The 26,709-nt window shown below is 35.4% G+C and overlaps 1 protein-coding gene across 2 annotated transcripts; it reads left to right on the forward strand.

Annotated features, from left to right (window-relative positions):
- The first annotated feature begins 3,309 nt into the window (after positions 1-3,309).
- Positions 3,310-25,362, forward strand: sec24d (SEC24 homolog D, COPII coat complex component). 2 transcript variants are annotated; one of them, XM_081393717.1, is made up of 23 exons: positions 3,310-3,405; positions 5,848-6,048; positions 6,528-6,630; positions 6,715-6,857; positions 6,947-7,216; positions 8,486-8,640; positions 8,732-8,843; positions 8,925-9,052; positions 11,308-11,446; positions 11,591-11,706; positions 13,643-13,767; positions 17,859-18,050; positions 18,716-18,809; positions 19,452-19,568; positions 19,667-19,837; positions 19,958-20,054; positions 20,670-20,815; positions 21,079-21,217; positions 21,562-21,680; positions 22,256-22,435; positions 22,522-22,713; positions 23,451-23,543; positions 24,687-25,362. In XM_081393717.1, the coding sequence occupies exons 2-23, from the start codon at positions 5,898-5,900 to the stop codon at positions 24,825-24,827; spliced, it is 3,123 nt and encodes a 1,040-aa protein (XP_081249843.1). In that variant the 5' UTR covers positions 3,310-3,405; positions 5,848-5,897; the 3' UTR covers positions 24,828-25,362. The 2 variants fall into 2 exon arrangements, with proteins under 2 accessions (XP_081249843.1, XP_081249844.1); XM_081393718.1 differs by having other exon boundaries at positions 23,454-23,543.
- Positions 25,363-26,709: the final 1,347 nt, after the last annotated feature.

Raw genomic sequence — 26,709 nt, forward strand, 5'->3', positions numbered from 1 at the left:
ACTACGCGAAAAGACTCGAGGCCCAGAGAGAAGGAAATGAAAAGTGGAATAAAGTCGTTATTTTTGTTTGTTTTAGCGCACAAAAAGTATTCTTTATAAAAAGTATATAAACTTAAGATTAAGCCACTAGAGTCACTTGGACTATATTAACGATCTCTTTAATAACTTTTCTGGGCCAGCAAGTTTCAGTCCCTTAGAAGCCTATGGAGGAGTGAGACAGCTCTCAGATTTAATCAAAAATATCTTAATTTGTGTTCCGAAGATGAACGAAGGACTTACGGAGTTAGAACAACATGAGGGTGAGTAATTACTGACAGAATTTTCATTTTTGGGTGAACTATCCCTTTAATTAGTCTTCCCATTAGCTGATTAGCAAAAGCAGAAGACAAGAGGCAGGATTTATCGTATGAATCAATCATATCATACTAGCGCGATGGTGACATTGCCTCCTCTCAGGTGACATGTCCTCATTCATTCTTAATGACCCCCCACTGAACCCACTGCACGGGGTCTGTTAAAAATCAATGGGCTCAGGGGAGGCACGAGAGACGCAGTATCCCGCTGTAACTTTACCTGCTGGTGTCGCTGTTGGACAGTGTTACTTTAGAAACACGTGATTTGTACACTTTTAATGTCACATTTTGTAATATGTGAGTTGTTTCATTTTTGTGATATGGATTATTTTCACAAAAAAAAAAAAAAAAATCTTGCATCAATAAGTGTATTGTGATTGTCAAAACATTTTAGTAACTAAACTGAATTTTATTAGGTTTAGTGACAACATGTTACAATGTTTATATGGTACAATTTCTGGTAAGCTATGTTTTTTTATTATTGCTTGAAACAAATTTCACGATTTCAATTCAATTGAATTCTTGTGATTTGATTTAATATTGACTCATTTGGATAAATATTAGGTACACAAGATAGGCGTTAATTTTTCTCAAAAAAAAAAAAAAATCTCACATAATGCTGTAAAACATAGAGAGTCCTATCAGCTGGTAGTAGCCTAGTAGGGCCTATTTAAGGTTAAAAATGACTCAAATTAAATATAATGCGTTTTTTATTATAATAACAACTTTATTTAATGATATAAATAAAAATGTAATAAATTTGTAATATAGTACACATATTTAGCAAAATACTCTCTATAGCTCTTTTTTTCTAGCCAACTAACGTGCCATAGCCTGTATTATGGTCATTAAATGGCTTTCCTGAGGTAAATGTTATGTGACATAATTGTTCTCCAGCTGTTTTATTGACCCTTTCCGTGGATGAAAAACACTGATTGATCGATATTATGTATGATGAATATACATTTCGGTAAGTTGTAGGCTACTGTTTCTTTCAACATTGTTCATTCGTGTTTATTTACAATTAGCGCTAGTAGATGATTGGTTCACGTGCCGCTAGATCTGCCACGTCACATTTACAAGCGGCAAAACGGTATTTATTGTTTGAATTTCGTAATAAAATTGACAGAATCTGGGATTTTTTTTATATCATAACTAACTTGCTCTGTCTAGTCCGTCTCCGGTCTCCGTGTCCTCTTTGCTTCGCGATTTTTCTGTGCGTGAGAAAATGGATGTGTGGCGTGAGAGCGTGTGAAAAGTGTCAATTGCGTGAGTCTCACGGTGAATGCGTGAGAGTTGGAAGCTCTGGAATAAAGTGTTCTCTGGACATTTCTGTTGGCCAAACAACATTTTGATATTAGGCTATGTGTGTTAGCTTTTTCCGCTTTTTTTTTGATTGTTTTGTTGTTCAATTATTGCTGAAAAGCCTTGCCATTCATTACAGAGTTTTTTTTTCTACTTTAGATACCATTTTAAATATCCCCAAAGTATTCTTCTCAAAAATATTCTTCCATTGTGACTGGACAACAACACTTTTAGGTAAGTCAATGTTTGAAGTCTCACAGAGCCAAAGCAGTGTCAGTGGTAATCAAGATGCTCATTAGCAAAATCAGATTAAATCAATCCGAGACACAAGGACAGAATATTTAACATGCCATATGCCACTGTTCATATATCTGTGGGAGCTCAAAAAGATCAGCGGCAGTGCTAATATTAGTAAATTGCTGTATAATAAACTTGGCAGATCAAGTTGGGGTAAAAGCGAACAGTCTATCAAAGACAAACAGAAAGAGAACTGACTTTATGAAGTCCATTTTCCCATATCTTATAATATGAGAAGTGTGCTTAATTGTATTTATTGTGCACTTTTACTTTAAATCTTAAAAGTGTATTTTATCATATTAATGATATCATATTAATGAAACAAAAGGCCACTTACAGTAAGTGTACTTAAGGAAAGTACACTTCCATGACTATATTCCTTAACACACTTAAATACACTTTCAAAAAAGGACATTTTTGCATAAAACTAGATAAAGTATATTGTAAATTATGATGTTTTAATAATCTTTTGCCATGCTTTAAAAAGGTAGCCTACACTCATTTTGATGTGTTGACAACACACTAAACCTTATGTAAAGTGCTTAATTTTTATTTAATTTATATAATAAAAATGTAATATAATAAATGTATAGAAATAAATACATTTACTTTTATATTAGTGTTATTCGATAGTGCATTTAAAGTTGATTAATTTAATATTTAATAGGTAATAATTTTTAAATGTATCAAATTGCATCTTCAGCTTCACAAATAAAAACAAATAAAATAAATTACAAATAAATTACAAATAGGCTATATTTAAATACATGACATACAAAGTTTCAATAAAAAATAAGGCTATTGGCGTAATAAGAACTTTTTCCAAAAGTAGACTGAAGTGTACCTCTTTTTCACAAGGGTATAACCTGGGAGACACGAAACAGAAATTATATAAATAAAATAAAAAAGGCTGATCAAAAGTAGGCTAGTCTCATAGTACAGTTTGACTTATAAGTTTCTATTTTCTATATGGGGAAAACAAGAAACCTGAAATAGTGAATTAGAAAAGTATATGTTATAATGTCTTAAGAATCCCTCAAAAAAAAATACAAAGTATTATAACTGCAACAAAATGTTTCTCTATAGTGACTGGAGCATTCTCACATTCATTCAACATGTTGTGCACAAAACAAAATATAGAAAAATATGCCCACGATGAGCAGTGTAGAATAATATGATCTTTTTTTGCCAATTTATATACATTTGTCATCAATTTCTCATTCTCTCTATCTATACAGGCCAGCACAGAATGGCTTCTGCTCGCTACGCACATCTGTGTCCTTGCTGACGTGTAGTGGTTCCCACCAGTGTGCGCATGCGCAGAGGCGCCTGCTGTATGACGCCGTGTACGCGCAGACACCGGTGCGCTGTGCTGGAGTTTGACGTGGCACTCTCGGCACGCAATTCAACATCAACAGAGGAAAGGACGCAGTTCATCGTTTTCTCTCAGGTAAGTCTCTATTATTTTGGTATGTACTAATAAACAAACACACTAAAGATGTTTTTTGAAAGGCACCCTTATTTTGAATGTAGGCTAGTTTTCTAGCGCCATTCTTTAAATCATGTAAGTTTGGCTTATACGTCAGTTTCCGTCTCTAGCAGAAAATATTTCGTAACTTTGTATCACTGGAGTGAGTGACAGCTGGTGCGCGCGCTTCCTTATCGCCGGTAATCAATCGATTCTTGCTGAAGTGTTTCAATATGGACTTTATTCAGTAAAGTCAGCTGTAGCTGAAAGATTACAGGTCTGTCATAACGGTCTTTGACGTGGCAGTTTCGGGCAGTGGCAGACTGATACCGTACTGTACTGTATCAATAAAGCATCACTGTTTCTCCTCTGTTCTGAATATCGTGTGTGTTGAATAATATTAGGACAACTTGACCTTACCATGAGTCTAAGTTCTAAAGGCCTCTTACAGAAATACTGACATGATTTCTCAGACAGGCCACTCTTGACAATAATTAGAGAGGAAGACCAGCCATGTTCAGTTTAACAAAGTTGTATTTAATAAACCAGAGGACAGTTTAGTGTTTATTTTCTGGAGGGTTTTTTATAGCTCTGATGTGTTACATGTGTAGTAGAATTTTTATTTATTTTGATAAAACGTTTATTGTAACTATGCGTAGGCTACTGTGGGCCTATAATTACATAATAATCTTAGTTTTTTTTTTAATGTGGATTCAGTAAAAGTTTTAATTCAGTAAAAACCTGATAATTGAATAGCTGTGAAAAAACAATACTATATTTGAGAAAACCATGTATTTTACTGGTTTATTTAAAATAAACTAAATATGAATCACCTTTATGGGAAATTCCTTGCATGAACCATCACTTTTTTGCCTTGTTTTTCTTTTGAGTGTTTTATGCTGCATGTTATGTTGCCGAAGTTGCATTTAAAAATAAAATAAAAAATGTAGGCAATTTTAGGTCATCATGTGGCCTTCCGTTCTCTTACCACCATTATAAACACCAGCACATTTTCATGTAACAAACAGAGTGAAAATCTCAGATAGGTTGATATATTAACATTACATGATTTAATCAAATACAGAGCTGAGACATTTAAAATATACAGTTACCAAAATGCTACCGTATTATTAACGGTAAGTTATTAAGTTAATTAATGTGATGGCTGAATATATGGCCGATATATTCACATTTTGTTTGTGCTGGTTTGTATTCTTGGCCGATTGTGTTATCATAAACTCCTCTTATCTCAGTCAAGTGTCAAAGTTTCCTGATCACACGTGCTTAGGGTTCAAATAGCCTAATGATATCAGGGAAACTCAAAACTGTAGAAAACCTTTCATTATCTCATCTTTATACCCTAGGCAATATTTTACCTGGTGCCCCATGCAACACAGCCAAATTTCACCCCAGCATTATTTTCATGATATTATTTAGCCTATATGTATGTATGTATGTATGTATATATATATATATATATATATATATATATATATATATATATATATATATATGTATATATGTATATATGTATATGTGTATATATATATATATGTATATGTATATATATATGTAGCCTATATATATACATACATACATACATACATACATACATACATACATAGAAATATAATACATATATAAGGCAGATGATGGTTAAACTGTGAAGAAAATAGTGTCATAGTCCAGCTTAATTAAGTTCAGTGATGGTTCATTTCTGTTGTAAAAAAGTTATTAATTTAGTTCATTTATATATATATATAGCCGCTCTGGAGAAAACAGTGATGTCATCGTCCAGATGTCATCCATGCACAAACTATTCATTGAGCACTTGCAGCAAAAGTGTTTGTTTTCCAGTTGATGGCAGTAATCTTCCACTAAACTATGGCATGCTTCATGTTTTCACCATGAATGAAACTGAGACATGTACTGTAGATCTTCTTTAATGTGAATTTTCCATAAAATGTTGCTAGTTTAAATAAACCTGTATATAAATATCATTACTAAATTTGGCAAATACATTTTTAAAATGCCATATATCCCCCCAAATCCACTTAACTGTTGAGGAAAACATTAATAAAAAAAAGTGATAGTACATGGTATGCGTCTAAAAACTGATGAGAACTGCATCTGGAGAACCCAGAACAGCTGTTAACAAAGTTTAAGGTAAAAATAACTGCCATTAAATTATAGTAGGTGTAAAGTGTGAATCTTTTGTTAGTATTATGCTGAATGCAACCGATTTGAAGTAACCGTGTAAAGGTGATGTTTCAAAACTAAACGTTTATGCCTATTTCTGCATTTTCTGTTAATGTCTATTTTAAACCTGCAAAATGAATAACGTTTGTTGGAAACATGTGGGACGTGACATTGAAAACATATAAAGTAGATTGTAATTCAGCCTGTTTTTTTTCCCTTCTCCAGGTCACCTTTTTTTTTGTCCCAGACTGGAATGACAGAGGTATAACAATAGGATGAGTCAGCAAGGTTATGTTGCCACCCCTCCATATTCCCAAGCCCAGGCTGGAATGGGGGGATACTCTACTGGATTTGGGAACCCCCCACCTCAATCGCATTATGGGGCCTATGGATCCCCAAACCAGGGTTATTCTGCCCCACCGACAGGTAAAAGGAAAATTCTTATGTTGATATTTTTACCTCGTTTTAGTACTGGCAAGTTTAATCTTGTCCTTAATACTGGAGTCTCAGCAAAGCCTCATCCTAAATGAACCGAGACAAACTGGAAACTGCTTTTCATTAGTTTAATCTGATATATCATCCCTTAACTTCTTGTAAGGCTGCTTGATTATGCCAAAAGTTCAAAATCAAAATTATTTAAGACTATTAGGAGTGCGTGATATAACCAAAATAGTATTCAAGTCATTTTTTTCATGCATCCAATATATTTTCTAAATGATCACTCAAGGTAACCTACTGTGTTTGTGAATACTCGCCATTTTACAATGGTCACATTACATGATTTGACTGATTTGGGGGAGCACTTCTTCAGAAAAACAGCAGAATCCAAATACTGTACTCTGTAGTTTATATTCTGTGGCTCTTTTTATTATGGACTCACATTAAATTGAATGCTGTTTTTCTAGGTGTGCTCAAGCCACCTGGCTCCTCTCCTTCTGGGATGCCTCCAATACCAGTATCCAGCCAGTATGGTGCTAACATTCAGCAGAACGGGGCCCATCCCAACAGGTAAACACTTCTTCACTGTTGTTGAAAGTGAACTACTTAGTAATATATAGTATATGCCCTAATATATTTTTTTACTCCCATCAGTTTTGCTCCTCCTGCTGCTTCAGCTCCATCCATGTCTTCTTATGGGCAGCCTCCTCAAAATGCTTTTTATAGTATGGCACAATCCCCACCTCCAACTCAACAGCTGACTAATCAAATGAGTTCCATGAATATTGCAGGATATGGTAAGTTAGATACCATTTTATATTAATTTAAAGTTCAGATAGTGGATGTTTAACTGACCCCTTTTATACCCATGCACCGTGATCTTTAGGTCAAAGGCCAATGCAGTCTCCTTCAATCTCAGCAGCGCCACAACAGTTTCAAACATCACCACCACAGCAATTTCAAACATCTCCACCACCTGCAATGGGACATCCTCCTCTTTCTCAACATGGACAGCAGCCGCCTTCATTAGGGTCTCCTCCACCAATGGCCACTATGGGTTCTATGTCAGCTCCACCTATGGGAATGTCTGGCCCTCCTGGTCCAGGTGTCCACCAACCACCACCACTTGGACCCCAAGGCTATCAACAGCAACCAGGTTAAAACTAGGAAATTTTGCAACAATGACAAAGAAAGAGTTCAAAAACTTACATTTAAAGGTGAAGTGTGTTGTTTGTAAGTGTTAAAATGCTGTTCTGATTTTTAAACGCTTTGAACACCTTTTACACTACTGGTCAAAATATTTTTATGTTTTTGAAAAGTCTCTCATGCTCATCAAGGCTCAATTTATGATCGAAAGTAATAACAGTAATATTGTTAAATATTATTACAATTTAAAAGAACTATTTAAAAATATCATTAATTTCTGTGATGCAAAGCTATATTTTCAGCATCATTACTCCAGTCTTCAATGTCACGTGTTCAGTTATGCTCAGTTATTATTGGTACTCAGTTATTCATAATGGTTTTATTTTATTTTATCAATGTTCAATACAGTTTTTGCTGCTTAATATTGTTTGTGGAAAATGTGTTATATTTTTTTTCAGAATTTTTTTGATGAATATAAAGTTCAAAAGAACAGAGGATTTCTTTTGTAAAATTATATATGACTTTTGATAAACTTAATGTGTCTTTGATGAATCTTACTCACCCCAAACTTTTGAATGGTAGTGTATCATGATTTCCACGAAAAAAATATTAAGCAGCAAAAACTGTTTTCAACATTAGTAATAATAAGAAATGTTTCTTGAACAGCAAATCAGCATATTAGAATGATTTCTGAAGGATCATGTGACACTGAAGACTGGAGTAATGATGCTGAAAATACAGCTTTGCATCACAGGAATAAATTACATTTTAATTGTATTAAAATAGAAAACTATTCTATTGTATTACCATTTCAGTCTTATCCGAGTCTTGGTGAGTCTATGGCCATCTCTTGCCATAAGCGAGAGACTGTCCATGAATTTTCTTGAAAGGTCTTTCCCCTATTTTTGATCAAATAAATACAGCCTTGGTGAGCATAAGAGACTTCTTTCAAAAACATTACAAAATTGTAATTATTTCAAACTTTTGACTGGTAGTATACGTATTAATCCTTAGTCCTTGTACCGGTTAGCCACTGAATCCTGCTTCATGAGACGGGCCTCAGCCCAACTCAGCAACATTTACTTAAGCAATGGTGTGAGTTTGGGACGGGACTATCTGTCTGACCAAATGCAGAAGGGTGGTGTGTTGTGTTTGCAATACCTTTTTGAGAACTATCTGTTTGTTAATGTAGAAACTATACACTTCACCTCTACACTATTTTTAGGGGCAAATTTTGACAAGCCTAAAAAAAAAACATTGTTTTTGCTTCTGTCTAAAGGGAGCCCAATTGCAGGCCCGTATGGTGCACAAATGGCAGGACCACAGATGGCAGGGCCACAAACAGGCGCTTTCCCAGGAGGCTTCCCTGGAGCTCCATCTCAAATGGCAGGCCCTCCTCAGAAGAAGCTGGACCCAGACTCTATTCCAAGCCCGGTAATAAAAAAGAGAACAAAATGCTACATTACAGTGTAAAAAGTATTTTTATCTGTGCACATTTCAAGGTACACTGACTTGTCTCCTCCAGACGCAAGTGATTGAAGATGACCAGGTTAAGAGAGGGGGCCAGGTGTATGTCACAAACGTCAGGGGCCAGGTGCCTCCACTGGTCACCACAGATTTCACAGTACAGGATCAAGGTAAGAATCTTTTCACTTCACTCTAAATATTAGCATAAAAGTACTTTTGTTTAATATATTCATTTTTTGTTCTATTTTAAGGGAATGCCAGCCCAAGATTCATGCGGTGCACAACATATTCCTTCCCTTGCACTGCTGACCTTGCAAAGCAGTGCAAAGTGCCTCTGGCAGCCATTATCAAACCCTTCGCTACCGTGCCCAAAAATGAGGTATGCAGCATTTTATCAGCACTCTGATTTTTTTTTGTTGCAGTTCTTCAGTTTTGGGTTTATGTACTAGATTTCTATTTTTATTTTTATTTATTTTTTTACATTTATTCATTTAGCAGACTTGATTTCTAAGTGAGGAATGCTACAACATAAGTGACCATTTCTATGGAATTTTTAGTTTTAAAATGAAAACAAACGTGAGGAAAGCACCTCATTTTTAGTGCTGTAAAACTATATCTTCCCATGTGAAAATATTACTCTTTTGCATACTTGTGAAAGTGTACTTGACACAAATATATATTTATATTTTTAAATGCAAACTGAATGTGATGGATGTATTCGGACACCTAATTGCAGATGAATTGCGATAAAATAAAATATGTGTAGTATTGTTTCAATTTATATGAAATGCATTTAGTTGAGGGCTTTTTTGACAAGTACAATTACATCTTCATAGGAAATTTTATAATGGCTTCTATAGTCTTTGAAAAATGGTTATAGTGTACTCCTGAATGCACTGAAAAGCATTTATGGTAAACTAAAACATTCATTAATGTAATTTCTATTGAAACTTGTATGTCATTGATTCAAATATAGGCCTATTTGTTACACATTTGTAATGTAGTTGCAATTTAGTACATTCAAAATATATCAACTTTAAATGTAATATTCAATAAAACTACAGTTACATTATTACACCTGTCAAAAGATTATTAAAACACAATTATTTAAAATGCACTTTAAAGTAAAACTTTAAAAGTGCATTTCTTTAGTCATGACACAGTCATGAAAGTGTACTCTCATCAAGTATACTTAAGTGGCATTTTATTTCATAAATACTATATCATCTTCAAGTACAGTAAAAAATATATTTTTAAGATTTTAAATACAGTAAAAGAGCACATTTCATACAATTAAGCAAACTTCTTTTTCACAAGGGTTGTTCTAGTCTTAAAATGATACTAGGATACTACTTGCCTAAATGAAAATTCGCTTCAAACAATATGACTTTCCTTCTGTGATAAGCAAAAGGAGATGATGACGATTTTTTTATACTCTTTTCCATGCTAACAAGGGAATTATCCAAAAATGACAGAAAGAGCACAATAAAAGTATCATAACAGTATTTTATATGATTTGTGCTGTATTCCCAATCTTCTGAGGTCATACTATAGTTTTGTGTAATGAACAGATCCAAAATTAAGTTATTAACTTATAACTTATTTCTCTCCACCGAAGGTCTCTACTATCTTTTTTGTTTGTTTTGAATATGCACATATTAATTCAGCATCATCTTAGATTTAATGTGATTTGAGAAGGGGTTTTTTTTGTTCCGTTTGTACATCATTCACTTTCATTGTATGGAAAAGAGTTGTGTGCATAATATTCTGCTAAACGTCTCCTTTTGTGTTACATGGAAAAAATAAAATCATACAGGTTTGGAACAACACAAGGAAGTAAATAATCCTTTGTTTTAAGAACCAACACTGTGGTCGATGGTGTTGTCTTTGGAAAATACTGCCTTTGGAATATGTTCAAACCCTAATTCATCATGGCTGTCCCCTCAGTTTATTGTGACAGTAGTTTAATAGTGGTTTTGATATCTTCAAGACTTGTTTAACTCTGGAATCTTTCATTGCTTTACCCTTCATCATTATACTTCAGAGCCTTTTTAGGAAGTGTTAGTATTCTCATGGGTTTAAGTGCAGTCTCCAAGGAACGTGTCAGATAAATATATTATTGGACTGTCAAATTAAGGAGGAAATCACTCCACTTTTTGATTTTGATCTATATGACTCCATATTGACTGAAAAAAGAAATTGAAATTCAATATTATATTAGCTTAACCTTTTTTTTCTTTTTAAGATCTATGTATTTTATATCTTATCTTTGTAAACATCATTTGAACTGCACAATAACCACAAAGCTACAGATCAGTATGATGTATTTGTTATTGTCTTCAGTTATTGAAGGTAACAATTAAAATTTTCCATATAAAATGAAGTGATTTAAAATATATATATATATATTAAAATGTATCCCTGTTATGGCAAAGCTGAATTTCCAACATCATTACTCGAGTCTTCAGTGTCACATGATCCTTTAGAAATCAATCACATATACTGATTTGCTGCTCAAGAAACATTTCTCATTAATATCAATGTTGAAAACAGTTGTGCTGCTTACGTATGTGCGGCATACGTTACAGTAGGTCTTAATTCTCATTCTCACTGTGATCTGCTTGTGCTCTATAGACTCCTCTGTACATTGTAAATCACGGTGAGACTGGACCAATCCGCTGCAACCGCTGTAAGGCCTACATGTGTCCTTACATGCAGTTTATCGATGGAGGACGACGCTACCAGTGTGGCTTCTGCAGCTGTGTTAATGAAGGTTGGTACTGTACCATTGGTCTTTTTTTACACACAGCATGTGTACTCTGTGTTTCCTGTCAGCATATGGTAGGGATTATTTGTCTGTGCAATAATAGCAAAAAAAAAGAAAAGTGTTTCTAAAAATGTGTTTCCACTACCTTAGTTCCAGCGCAGTATTTCCAGCATCTGGACCATATGGGGAGAAGAATGGATATGTATGAGAGACCAGAACTGTCTTTGGGCTCATATGAGTTCATTGCCACGTTGGATTACTGCAAGGTATCAATCTTCATAACATTCAGGTTTAAACAATGAGAACTTGCTTTTTGTTTTTGTTGTACACTTTTTATAGAAGTCTACAATAGTCACAGTCAGATTTTATTAGATTAGTAAGGTTTATTATTAATAGATTACTTTGATTCCCTCTAGACATGTAATGGTATAAGAGAGTGTGCAGATTATTAGACAATGTGTGTTTTGCCCAAATGGGGTCAGCTTGCCCCGGGAAGCAGCTGAGAAAGGTTTCTTTCTTGGCAGTCACATCACATATTTTGTTCAGCCATATACAATTAAAGGGGTCATGAACTGGCTTTTTAATTTTTTTTATATGGTTGACTGAGGTCAATTTATGACGTTCGCTTGGTTTTTACATTCAAAAATGTAATCAAAATGAACAATCAAAATTAATGAATGGTTTTGAGCCTAGTTTCTGAAACGCTCGGTTTTTATGTGTATGCTGCATTGAAGACTTGGAAGTAAACGTCCACTGCTATGATTGGATAACAGTTTTGCATATTATAATGAGTTTCATGTAATGTGTGAATTGGTGGGCGGGGCTAAACAGGCAGTGTTGAAGTAGGCGTTGATCTTCTTCTGCAGAGGCGGTGTTTGATAACCTATTACGTCATAGATCCCCACTTTGAAAAACCTGTCGTTCGCTGTGCCTGGTGTCAATAAAAGCTTTTATCGGACTTTACTAACTTTATCAGACTTTACTAACTTTACTATCTTTACTAACAAGGATGTTTTCAGTTCTGAAACTTACCGGATATTCTTATAGTATGATGACCTCTTATATGTCAAAAGCTCAAGGAAAATTTGATTTCTCAGTTCATCACCCCTTTAAATCTTGAGAGCAAACATATGTGTTTAAAATGAGGAAAACAATTTATGCTCAGCATACAATAAAAAGACCCTTTAATTGATTATACAGAGGCAGGTTTGAATTTAGTGAGTTGTAAATTTTTAAGCTGCTCTGTCAGCAGGTCAGCGGAAAGTTAACTTGCTTTTTTAGAAATGCATAGTATTTATATTAATGAAAATGCAATACAAAGTCAAAATGTTAAATTCAACTTGCAGTATCTGCAGAATGTAGAAATTGTAAAATTGTAGGACTGCCGTATATAATTACAGTAAGCTATTTCACATTACAGATGTTTACATATAGTCCACAAGACAAAATAAAAAGTGAATAAAGTTTCTTGAGTTTATGCTTAATTTTTATAACTGTGTCATTACCTGGATGATGCACGACCTGGATGTTCTTTGTTTGTCCTGATCACAGGACATTTGAATCCTGTCCAACAGTGACTGTATGATTTTGAGCTCCATCTTTTCACACTGAGGACAATTTAGGGACTCATACATAGCTATTACAAAAGAGACGGGGAGTGTAAACTTTTGAAACCTTTGATGCATTGTGTATTACATTCTCACGGTTCAGGGTGAAAAGTAGCTTGTAATCTCAAATGAACTTGATTTCAATTCAGTTATCGGACTAAAGAGATCCATGACACATTTTTGGCCCCAGTCCGTGCCTGGGTTCCTCATCTCAGCCTGACACCATAATCTGCTGTCTAGGCTCCTATTTCTCTCAGATGTTTATTAATACTTGAGGATCAGCTCCTGCAGTGTTTAATAAAATCATCACAGCTCATCTCTATTGCATAGGCCTATCGGGAGTCAAAACTTGATCCTACTGCCTGTGTTTGGGACTTTGTAATGCGTTTAGCTTGCCATTTCTTTATATAAAAAGATAAAAAGCTTTCTCATGCAGTTGATGTGCTTTTACATAATAATTGCTAACTTTATACGTATTCTCTGCCATATGAAATGCCTCAAATATGTACCAAGTCTGTAAAAAACATGCAAAAATAGCCACTTTGAAGTTCATGAACTAATAATTCATTCTGTGATGTTCTTTTCTGTCTTTAAGAATAATAAGCCTCCCAATCCTCCTGCCTACATCTTCATGATCGATGTCTCTTACAACAACATAAAAAGTGGACTTGTCAAACTAATATGCCAGGAACTGAAGACATTGCTTGACCGACTTCCAAAGTAAGTTGAGAGATAATGTTTGCTGTCTGTATTTAAAATGCATGTTTGAGCCGTTTTAACTGAAAGCAACTTGCACTAACATATCTTAAAATTTGTCTGTGCCAAGTTTTTTTCTAAGGCACATATATTGAAGCTACTTAAAGGAATACTCCACCGTCTTTTCATATTAAACTATGTTATTCCCTTAACTAAGACGAGTTGATACATACCTCTCTCGTCTCAGTGCGTGCACTCAATTGCTCTGGCGCGCGGCGAAACTTTGTTCACTCAGGTCATTCAATACGGGCCAAGCAGAGAAGCTACTAAACACCTCCACGTTTTCCCTATTTAAACACAGTTACTCGCGTAGTGTAACTCGACCTAGGACGGTGACACAAAACAAAACGTTGCGCTTTTCTAAGCATGTAAAATGGATAACTATATTGTATGGCGGAATACCACAGCAACCGCTTATGAGCACTTCGACTTGGCGGGGTGATATCTTCATTCGTGAAAAATCCTCTCACCGGCCCCCGCTCCCTCTGGTGAAGATATTACTCCGCCAAGACGAAGTGCTTACAAGCACTTGCTATGGTATTCCGCTATACAATATAGTTATCCATTTTACATGCTTAGAAAAGCGCAACGTTTTGTTTTGTGTCACCGTCCTAGGTCGAGTTACACTACGCGAGTAACTGTGTTTAAATAGGGAAAACGTGGAGGTGTTTGGTTGCTTCTCTGCTTGGCCCGTATTGAATGAACTGAGTGAACAAAGTTTCGCCTGAGACGAGAGAGGTACGCATCAACTCGTCTTAGTTAAGGGAATAACATAGTTTAATATGAAAAGACGGTGGAGTATTCCTTTAAATGTCCTGGCTTAATCTAAGCCCTGTCTGTGAAACCAGGCCTGTTTTATTGTTGCTCTTATATTTTGTATTAAGACTGTCAGGTTAAAATCTGTGTTTAGGGAAAATTTATATTTTAGGTGCCATGTGCTGTTACTGGTATCTGTGTCCTTTTTCACCATTTGTAATCACAATGTTTGCAGTTTACCTAATATTTCTTGAATACTTTTTTAATTATAGTATTCTTTTTGAATCTTAAACTATATCATAAACAAATTGAGAAACTGTTGTTCAAAGGAGATTCATATGAAGGATATCATGTGTAGGGCATTGCGGAATCCAGTGGATCCAAATTGAAATGTCACCGAATTTGCCAAAATTTAGAAGAATACATCAAAAGTAGGGCTATACAGTAGACTTAAACTTAATCAAATCATGATATGGCCTAGTGTCTGTGAATATTAAAACCGCACAAAGACTGCTATTTAAATATGAAGTCTGCATGTTCTCTGTCTCGTTTGATTGAGCATCACAGTTTTGTCTGTTAATGTGTACAGTGAAACTGCATTTTGTTTGCCAAAGGAATTGTTAAAAAGTTTTTTTTTTTCTTACATTTTGAAATATTAATTAAGCCTCTAGCACTTTTCTGTCATTTTTGATCAAAAATGTTTACGTTTTAGTTTTTTAGGATTTATACTTCATCAGAATGGTTCGAAACTTGTAAAGGTGTCAGCACTTGCTATGTGAACACACACACAAAAAAATTATGGACATGATTTGAAAAGGTTAAATGGTACTGAAAAAAAGAGTCACACTTGTGCTCCTCGTGGTCAGAAATGACTGCTTTGGAAATGAATGGGATTTCATCAATCTAAATTTCATCTAGTGGAAACGTTTGGTACTGCGCCCAAACAAAATCTTACTGAAAGCTCTTTTTTTGAGATATCAACCTCAGATTTGGAACACAACTGGTTTAGATTTATAGCTTTGATTTTCTCACAGTCTAAGAGTAAAACATGTTTTGAAAATATACATATATTTCATATATAAATTGAAAATAGTATTTTTGTGCATTTTTTCATAACAATAAAGTTAAACTTCTATAACCTTTTTTAATTTCCCATTTTTAAACTTTTCACTTCACATTAATCTCCCAAATGTCTTCTTTAAAAAGATACCAAAGCATTTAAGATTTATGACAGTTTAAGTTGTAAATTTAATTTTCAGGTACATTCTCAAAAGTGTTTAACCGGTAATAAATGGATTATAACTACTATGTAAATATAATTATAGTAACATAAAATCCCCTAAAAATACAAAATCTCAAATAAAAAACGTTATCAAACTAAAATATACTACATTCATTTAATAAAAAAAAAAAAAAAAAAGTACTTTTTGACCACCACGGAAGGGTTAAATGTTAGTTTTATGCATTCATTAATTATTGATAGTAAATTTGTATTAAATTATAAAACACAGAATCCAGAAAAATTAAAGCAGACAACACAAAATATCTGAAAAAAACAAAACAAATTCTTGATGTTTTTTTAAATGTGAATAAGTTATTAAAGTTTTATAAATTGAATTGATTAGACATCGTTTTGATTATTAAAATGATCATAGAATCCAGAAAAATAAAAACAATAATTTTTTTGTGGAATTGTCAAAAAATAAAGCAGATTTCATAGGGCCTTACATGTGTCACACTGCTTGACATGTCATGTTAGCTTCCCATGTGCTTCTTTCGACTCTGTAATGGCCAACAGGCTTAAAAATGTCAGTGCGAATAGATCATTATAATAGTATTTTATCGTCTGGACAGTTTATCGTGTAATAATCCAGGTTTGAAAGAAGATATATGATTGCTTTCATCCCCCATCTCACACATTGACGCCCAGCTCCAGGTGTTTGGCTTGGAGGATCTGTGGAGTAAAGTTGAAGCCTTGAGCAGAAGCCACCCCTCCGTATTCTTTCGGCACCTCTTAGGTGGAACACATGTTCATCTCAGCTACTATCAGCCTGGAATGTGAACGAATCCAGCTGAAAAAGAGCCACGATCCACTGCCAAATATGGTAACTAGAGAACAAGCAAGAAAAAAAAAAAAGAAATAGGAAAGAAACAATTCCAATATCTCATCTTTTGAAAATGTCTGCCTGAAGGAAGTCAGGAGGTTGAACGACTTTAGTACTGCAACATTTCCAAGCATTTAAAAGTTTCGTGGGACACATGGCTCCAATTATACCGTTTATTTGGGTGACGGCCAGCTGAAAGGTGAGCTTTGATTCACCTCTTAGGACTTGCATATTTCAGACTTTTTTCAAACTCCCAGTCCTTACCTCTCATCCGCTGGTTCCTAAGGGTACGTCCTTATTTGTTTGGGAGCTGACCTCACTCTGAAAGCAGTCCGGTAGTGCACTCCAAATAAGCCTGTGGTATTATATCTGATTTCTCTCCTCTGTTCCTGGCTTTGCTTGCTAGATTACTTAGTTAATGAAAACCACATTGGACACTCTGAGCTGATGGGGTCGGTTAAGATGCCTGATAGGGTTTGTGTTGGAGAGTTTGTCTCTAGTTTAATGACAGACTTGGCATATATGGACTGAGTGATCCAAACCATCGCCATGTTTTACAATCTTGTAAATGTAGCTATAGAGAGCTACAAACCCCAGATGCAGACGTCATTGTGGGATGCTTGTAATTTACTGGCCAGCACAGCTTAGATGCAGCTCTCCACTATCAGCTATTACACAGTGCTCTGGTATATGCTAGTTGGTGAAATGTGCACATTTCTTTATTTTTAGTTTCTTTCTTCTGCTGAACACAAAAGAAGATATTTTGAGGAATGTTGGTAACCAAAGAGTTGTGGGTCATCATTGACTTCCATAGTATTTTTTTTTCCACTTACCATTGAAGTCAATGGTGCTCCACAATTGTTTGGTTACAAACATTCCTCAAAACATCTTCCTTGGCGTTCAACAGAAGAGAGTAACCCATACAGGTTTAAAACAACACGAGGGTGAGTAAATGAAGACAGAATTTTACATTTTGGGTGAACTATCCCTTTAAAATTAATGACAAAAAAGGCTTTTCCCAAGTTTTGGGAAATTTGTTAGCAAAGGCTAAGTGCAAAGATAGTTTTTCTTTTAGTTTTGAGTGTGACGTCAATGTCCTATTTTTTTTTTTTTTGCTTTTTGTTATTATTATTTTTGATCATATTTGATCTGCAGATATTGATTGATTTTTGTGATGTTCGTTGTGTTTTAAAGAGAGGAGGGAGCCGAAAGTTCAGCCATCAAAGTGGGCTTTGTCACCTACAACAAGATCCTGCACTTCTATAATGTGAAGAGTGCTCTGGCCCAGCCGCAGATGATGGTGGTCTCTGATGTGGCCGAGATGTTTGTACCTCTTCTCGATGGATTCCTCGTCAACTTCCAGGAGTCTCGGCCTGTCATCAACAAGTATGCTCATTTCTATCTGAAGACACTTCTAGGCTTCTTACATCGAGTCATATACAGTATTCACATATATCTGCATATTGGTTATTCGATACTTAAACATTACATTCATGCATTTCGGCAGATGTTTTTATCCAAAGTGACACTGCATTTAAGGTATACATGTATGTATACAAACATATTTTTAATTTCTTGTAATTTTGTTGCTAAAGAATTAATTTGTGATGAAGAATTTTGTATATATCACTAACAATGCCACACATGGAACCATTTTGGTGTTACAGGTATGAGTGTTGCCTTAGAAATATAAATAATTTCTCAGAGAATGTCAACAGCTCAGACTAGAACTACAGAATTGTGTGTGTGTTTGTGTGTGTGTGTGTGTGTGTGTGTGTGTGTGTGTGTCAAACCTTTATATCTTTACACACACACACACACACACACACACACACACACACACACACACACACACACACACACACACACACACACACACACACACACACACACACACACACACACACACACACACAGTTTATACACTTCAGTTCAAGCATGCTTTTCCTTCCTATCACAACACTGCTCGTTATATTTAAGAATGGCTTGACTTTGAGACACACGTTGCCTATTCTTGCTGTTAATGTAATTTTGTGTATTATTTTCTTAAGCCTTTTAGATCAGATCCCCGACATGTTTGCTGACACCAACGAGAGTGAGACTGTTTTTGCACCAGTCGTGCAAGCTGGTGTGGAGGCCCTAAAGGTACATATTAATAGGCTGAACTATTTACCAAAACTATTTACTCCCTTTCTAAACGTACTTGCATACTTAGTTTTTATTTCTACATTGTTTAACAAAAGTGCACTTAAATACTGCACACAATCTTTATTTGATAAACACACAGTTGTTTCTAGGGTCGTCATTTAAATTCACAGGCCTGGGACAATGTTTCCACTGGTCATCCCTGGCGACAGCACTGGTTGTTTCATAATCTCAATGACATGTTCAGTCTGTGACTTAAGTTGTTTTTTGTTCATTTGTTTTTTGATCTTTATTAAATATTTTTAATCAAGTACTCTTAACGCATCCAGATCAGAGAGAAAAAAAAAAGATGTATATATATATATATATATATACTGATTAAAACTCATATGAACAGATAAAACCATCAGGCAGTGAGAATGTTTTATGATTTTATTAGTGCTATCAAATCGATAAATCACATCTAACTTAAAAGTTTGTTTATATGTGTGTGTTGTGTGTATATGCATGCACGCACGCACGCACGCACACACGCACATATATTATATAAAAACAAATTTTAATGTTAGATGCGATTAATCACAAGTAATCATTTTGACAACCCTAGATTTGATATTTTCTGATTTTTTTCTCTCTCCTCAGGCAGCTGAATCCAGTGGCAAACTCTTCATCTTCCACTCCTCCATCCCAACAGCAGAGGCTCCAGGAAAACTGAAAAACAGAGATGACAAAAAACTAGTCGGTACAGAAAAGGAGAAGGTGAATATTTATTGAATATGAAATCCCTATTCAAAAATCTCAGCTACATACTTGAATCAAAATCCTAAAATGAATGATTTGTTTGTCTGTGTTGTCAGACTCTGTTCCAGCCTCAGCGGGGTGTGTATGAGCAGCTGACTAAAGATTGTGTGGCTCAGGGCTGTTGTGTCGACCTCTTCCTGTTTCCCAACCAGTATGTGGATATCGCCACCATGGGCGACGTGCCCTCACATACTGGAGGCTCAATCTACAAGTACAGCAACTTTCAGGTACACATGTGCACACACTGAAACACAGACATCTTGAATATGGTATCAAATTGGGGCTGAACTCTAGGTTTAAATTGCTGCCCTCTTGTGGTCAAACCTCAAACCTTTTTATCTTTTCAGGTGGAGGTTAATGGTCAGCATTTTCTCAATGACCTCAAGAGAGATGTGGAGAAGTCCATCGGATTCGATGCCGTCATGCGTGTCCGTACTGGCACAGGTAATAACATTCTAGAGAAAAATACTTGAAAACTATGTAAGGTTAAACACACTATGTACACAACTGTTTAAAAGTTGAGTTGGATTTTATTTTATTTTTTCAAAATTTGGCAAGGATGCATTAAATTGATCAAAAGTGGCAGTAAAGACATTTATAATATTACAATTAATTTCTATTTCAAACAAATACTGTTCATTTGAACTTTGTATTCATCAAAGAATCCTGAAAAAAAAAAATGTTTTCACATAAATATTAAGCTGCTTTCACCATTGATCATAATAAGAAATGTTGCTTGAGCAGCAAATCAGCATGTTAGAATGATTTCTGATGGATCATGTGACACTGAAGACTGGAGTAATGAGGCTGAAAATTCAGCTTTGCCTCAAAGGAATAAATTATATTTTAAAATGCATTCAAATAGAAAACAATTATTTTAAATGGTAATTATATTTCAAAATATTACTGATTTTACTGTATTTTTAATCATACAAGCGCACTCTTGGTGAGCTGAAGAGACCTATTTCATTAAAACATTAAGAAATCTTGCCGAACCCAAACTTTTGAACAGTAGTGAGTGAATGTATGGCATATCTTAATGTCTGCATGATTCTCAAGGCTTCAGGGCCACGGATTTCTTTGGTGCCGTACACATGAGCAACACTACAGATGTGGAGATGGCAGCAGTGGACTGTGACAAGGCCTTGACGGTGGAGTTTAAACATGACGACACACTCAGCGAGGAGTCTGGAGCTGTGATGCAGGTCAGTCTTCATGTATAACACTGAGCTTTGAGACAATGACAAAGACAAGACATTTGGGAATACTGCATCAAAACTGGTCACATGTTAAGTATCACTGTTCGACATAATCTGTAATACAGTTGTTTGATACATAATATTTTTTTCTTGGTAACTCGAGTGCATTTGAGTCCTCATTGAACTGTTTTGTTGTGATGCTCTTGGAATTCACTTGCTGGCTAGAGCAACACAAATAAGTTTTTTTTTTTTCTACTCTGGTTTCCCAGTGTGCTTTGCTCTACACCACCATCGGTGGACAGAGGAGGCTGCGAATTCACAACCTCAGTCTGAACTGCAGCTCACAGCTCTCTGAGCTCTTCAAAAGCTGTGAGACAGATGCCCTCATCAACTTCTTCGCCAAGTCAGGTGACCAGCTTTCTAACTCTTACAAGAACATACATGAAAACTTCATGATATTGTTACAGATTTGAACATACCGTGACATAATGCTATTTTTTTTTAAATAAAAAATGTACAATAATGAGAATTTTAAATCAATCTGTAAAAACCTTGCTTTCTGATGCTATCTGATCATTTTTTTAAATGGTTTTATAGTGGAATAAAGCGTAATTCAGGGTTTTCAAGTCTTTTCCAGAATTTTATATATATATATACATTTATTTTTTATTTCAGTTTGAGTAATTATAGCACTTATTTTATTTCAGTTAGTTATTCATTCAGTGATTGTGGTGGATGCTTTTCTCCTTCAGCGTATCGGGCCATGCTCAACCAGCCACTGAAGACGGTGAGGGAGATCCTGGTAAACCAGACGGCTCACATGCTGGCCTGCTACAGGAAGAACTGCGCCACTCCTTCAGCAGCCAGCCAGGTCAATGTCACACTTCACATTCATGTCCATCCATGTTCATATGACATATATATACACCCTTATAAAACATCTTCTCCCGTCATCAATTCACTCTGTTATTTTAGAGATCAACTCATTTTATTTCACTAATGCAATATTTCAATTTTATTTTAGTTGAAGTTGAAGTATTTTATACTTTATTTAAATCAAAGTTTTAGTTTTAGCTCACGTTGAAATTCAGAAACCATTTTTAGACATTTTTAAATCTTTATTAACTTTATTAACTTAATATTAATTATGTTTAATAGATTCATATCATCATCTTTTGCGCTGCACTAGAAATCACTAGAAAAACAGATAATATCCTAGCAGAAAATGATCAGTACCTTTTTCGTTAAATTTACAGCTATTTCCTTCAACCATAAAACACAATGCAATGTGTAATTCAAAATAAGGGTAGAACACCTGTAAAAAAAAAAAAAAAAATACAGAAAATTCCTTCTCATTCTCATCCTTCTCACATCAGAGTTTTTTGAGTGTGTATCTCTGATTTGACATGTAAACTGACTGCTCTCCTTGAAAATTTTACCCTACAGCTTATCCTGCCTGATGCGATGAAGGTGTTTCCCGTCTACATGAACAGTCTGTTGAAGACTCCATCTCTTGTGGGCAGTACTGAGCTCTCCACAGATGACAGAGCCTTCTACAGATTCATGGTTATGGCGATGGGAGTGGAGGAAACCCAGGTCCTGCTCTACCCTCGGCTCATCCCGCTGGTGAGTTACACACATAACATGTATATCGTTTCATTAACTTCAAACACTGTGCTTTACAGTTTAAGCATTTGCTCTCTCTCTCTCAGCACACTATGGATGTGTCCAGTGAGTCAATCCCAGCTCCAGTGCGCTGTTCTGAGGAGCGGCTCAGCGAGTCAGGCATGTTCCTGTTGGAAAACGGGCTCTCTATGTTCCTCTGGCTGGGACAGGCCTGCTCACCTGACCTCATCCAGAACCTCTTCGATGTGCCCTCTCTCGGCCACCTGAACTCAGAAGGGGTATGACATTATTCTTAATAGAATAAAACCCATCAATATTTAATCTCTTGATAGAGCAATACTGACCGATACTTAAATCTCTTAATAGAACAAAACCAATCAATATTTAAATCTCTTATTTCAACAATAATGACCAATATTTAAATCTCTAACTGCCTTGAGTGCTCAGATGTGTGCGAGAGTCACTGCGGCACTGATATATGTGCTAGACAACGCTATAAATACAATATAGCTAGATCAAAATCTGGAGAATCACTTGAATCAATGTTATATATCGTCATATCTCCCAGCACCAAAAAGTTTGCTGTGGTAAAGCACTAAGCTATTATTGACATAACAGTACGACTTTCTGTAAAATTGCTTTGAACCGATGCATATTATGAAAAGCACTTTACAATTAAATTTGACTTGACTTGAAATATAACAATTTGAACTAAAAAAATAGACATCGAAGAAAAAAATGATAATTTATCCTATTCAGATGTTTGAAAATATATGTAGATGAACAAAAAAAAAAAAGCTTTTGGGCAACTATTATTATATAAATATTATTTAACTTGTGCTTGTACATTACTTATCTTTGCTTAATTGGATTATATCTCTAACTAATAACCTTATTTTTAATAACACTTTTGATCTCACTGCTTTAATCAAGGAACTGCTCTTTTAGTTCGTTTCATTATGGAAACCAGCGTCAGATCCGCAGTGGTAACTGTAGAGGTGTAATTGTCTTTCAGCAGACGTCATTACCTGTGCTGGATAATGCTCATTCCAGGAAACTCCATTCAATCATCTCCAGCATTTCACAGCAGAGGGCCACATCCATGAAGGTACAGCTCTCTTACCATCTCCTCTCTCCCGCATCTGTCTCGGTCTTGTTATAAAGAGGTTTGGTGTTACTGCGATTTTCAGCTTGTAATGTGAATAATGTGATTGTGAGGCAGTATTAATATAGTAAAATGAATATAATAATTAGACATTTAATTACTGCTATCTTTATACTAGTAGTTTCTCATATATATATATACAGTGCTATGCATAAGTTTAGACACCCATGCTAAAGTTGACTAAAAAGAGGAATAAAAAATCATCTTTTGGAAATTGAACTTAATGCCTTAATTAAAAAATTAGGAAAAATTCAACCTTTAAGGACACCAATTTTCTTTGTGAATGAATAATGTATCGTAAATAAATAAATGTTCTTCCTTAAAATACAGGGTGCGTAAGTTTGGACACCCCTATGTTAAATTCCCATAGAGGCAGGCAGATTTTTATTTTTAAAGGCCAGTTACTTCATGGATCCAGGATACTATGCATCCTGATAAAGTTCCCTTGGCCTTTGGAATTAAAATAGCCCCACATCATCACATAGCCTTCACCATACCTAGAGATCGGCATGGAGTATTTTCCATAAGATCATCTCTCAATGCAAATCAAACCAGCTATTAGGCTAACTGAAATAAAACCATGCCAATCTCTAGGTATGGTGAAGGCTATGTGATGATGTGGGGCTATTTTAATTCCAAAGGCCAAGGGAACTTTATTTATAAATGCTGTTCTTTTGACATTTCTATTCCTCAAAAGAATCCTGATTTTTATTTATTTTTGGTAATAATGTGTAAGAGACCCATTATTAATAATTGATCACCAATAATGATTAATGAGCAGCAAAACAGCATATTAAAATGATTTCTGAAGGATCATGTGACACTGAAGGGTGGAGTAATGATGCTGAAAAGTCAGCTGTACCATCACAGGAATAAATTATTTTTTGAAGTATATCAAAATAGTTATAGTATTCCACAATATTACTGTTTTAACTGTATGCAACCGGATCAAATAAATGCAGCCTTTGTGAGCATAAGAGACTTCTTTCAAAAGCATAATAGAAACCAAACTTTTGAATAGTAGTTTATTTCTTTCTCTGTCCTGATCTGTGATCAGCAGTGTAATCGATGTGTCTCTGTGTGCAGCTGCTGATAGTGAAGCAGAAGGACAGAGCAGAGATGTTGTTCCGTCAGCTCCTGGTGGAGGATAAGGGTCTTCACGGAGGGGCGTCTTATATGGACTTCCTGTGCTACGTCCACCGTGAGATCAGGCAGCTGCTTACTTAACTCTCTCACACACACACACACAGATAAGTGTGTTATAGCGCACAGGCATCTTCTCTTATAACCTCTGCAGCTGCCTATGATATATGAACAAAATCTTTTTCTGCAGTTGAGTATGACCTTTGTGCTTTATTCCTTTCTGTTTCACATGAAGGATGCTGGTAAGTGGGTGATTAGATCGAACACCTTCAAATGCGCCACATCTCTCTGTTCTGAGAAGCCATTATGTTGAGAATCTCTCAATGACTTTATTAAATCATCCCTCCAGATTTAATTTACCAAAGGGAAACATTACTTTGAAACCTTCACACAGTCAACACACAGCAAAATGAACAAACCAGGCTCGTAATGTGTGGATTTGAGTGGAAAATCTGTGCTGTGTCTATTAAATTAATAGATGACATCTTTGTGACTGGAACTACACAGTACCAAACTTGCTAATATATATTTTTTTTTGTATGACTTCAGGGAGGACACCATCACACATAACTGAAATCTAGTCATGTACAAAAATTAAAACCATTTTTTTTTTAAAGAACATCTTTGTCTTAATTTTTTTACTCGCTGTTATTTTGCGCATCACACGTTTACATTTTGTCTGTATGTTTCCAATACTTCAAAATGTGTAAAGGGATGCCACACTGCTTTTCAACATCATGCCTGTGATTTCCATAAGACTTGGGCTTTCCTGTTTAACCATTAGACATATTTAAAGAAACATATCAGAACACTTTCTTAAATCAAAAGAACTGAATGTTGATTAAAGGTGGAACGTCCCTTTTATTTTGTAATTAATGTCAGTCATTTTTTGTCATTTATACAGTTTTGCTCTTTGAAACATTTCCAAAGTTGAGATGTTTTATAAAGTGAGCAATTATTATACTAAATTTGCCTTATTTTTTCTGACTTCTAATGGTACGTCTCTGGACCAATACTGTACATTTTATTACAGTTTGAGATGGATTTTAAAGACTCGTAAGCAACTATACCTCAGGTCACATGCATTTAGCCTTTGTACCTGCTCATTAATGCTTTGGATCGGACACACGTGTGCTTCTTCGTACTGAACACAGAAAAGATTCAGTTCTGTAAACCAAAGGCAGCCTGTCATGTACATTTCAATTTGAAGCCTTTATACAGCTGTTTTTGAATAAAGGTATAGTCCCTGTTAACCTTGAAAGCGTGTATGTTTTGTGTTTATCTGAACTCAAATGAATAGCTTAATCATAGCTATTTTGTAGGCATTAAAGGTCCCATGACATGCTACTTTTTGTAGGCTTTAATATAGGCCTTAGTGGTCCCTAGTACTGTATCTGAAATCTCTTTCCAAAAATTCAGTCTCGGTGCAGAATTATAGCCACTATAAGCCAGTCCCAGAATGAGCTTCCTTCAGACGGGCCGTTTCGGTGTCTGTAGCTTTAAATGTTAATGAGGAGGAGATAGGCGGCGTAAGGTGGAGGGTGGGTGTGGCCTTGACCATCTGCGGCAACGGTAGACCATGCATGTTTACATTGGATATATTGCAATGGCACGGAGACACGCAGTCGTTCAAGCATTTCAGTTTGACCCAGAATCTGATCCAGATGGAGAAGCAACGGATGAAGAAGTTGCAACTCAGCGGCTCCAGCAGGACGTTTCCGAATGGTTAGTTTAAAATATTATGTCTGGACTTTATTCGGATGGTTTAGTTATTATCATGTAGCTAACGCTAACCTACTGTTGCCTTTTCACGAGAGATCTGTAACATCTGTAATTTATCTTATTACAATTACATCAAGCTCTGCGATCTTGAAATGCGGATATCGCGCACGCCGTATAACCAACAGGAAAACGCTATCCAAATAACAAAGAAGTGTACAACACTCGCGTTACAGGGTGTGTATTC

The sequence above is a fragment of the Scardinius erythrophthalmus genome, assembly GCF_964197995.2.
Source record: "Scardinius erythrophthalmus genome assembly, chromosome: 2".
In the NCBI taxonomy this organism is placed as follows: Eukaryota; Metazoa; Chordata; class Actinopteri; order Cypriniformes; family Leuciscidae; genus Scardinius; species Scardinius erythrophthalmus.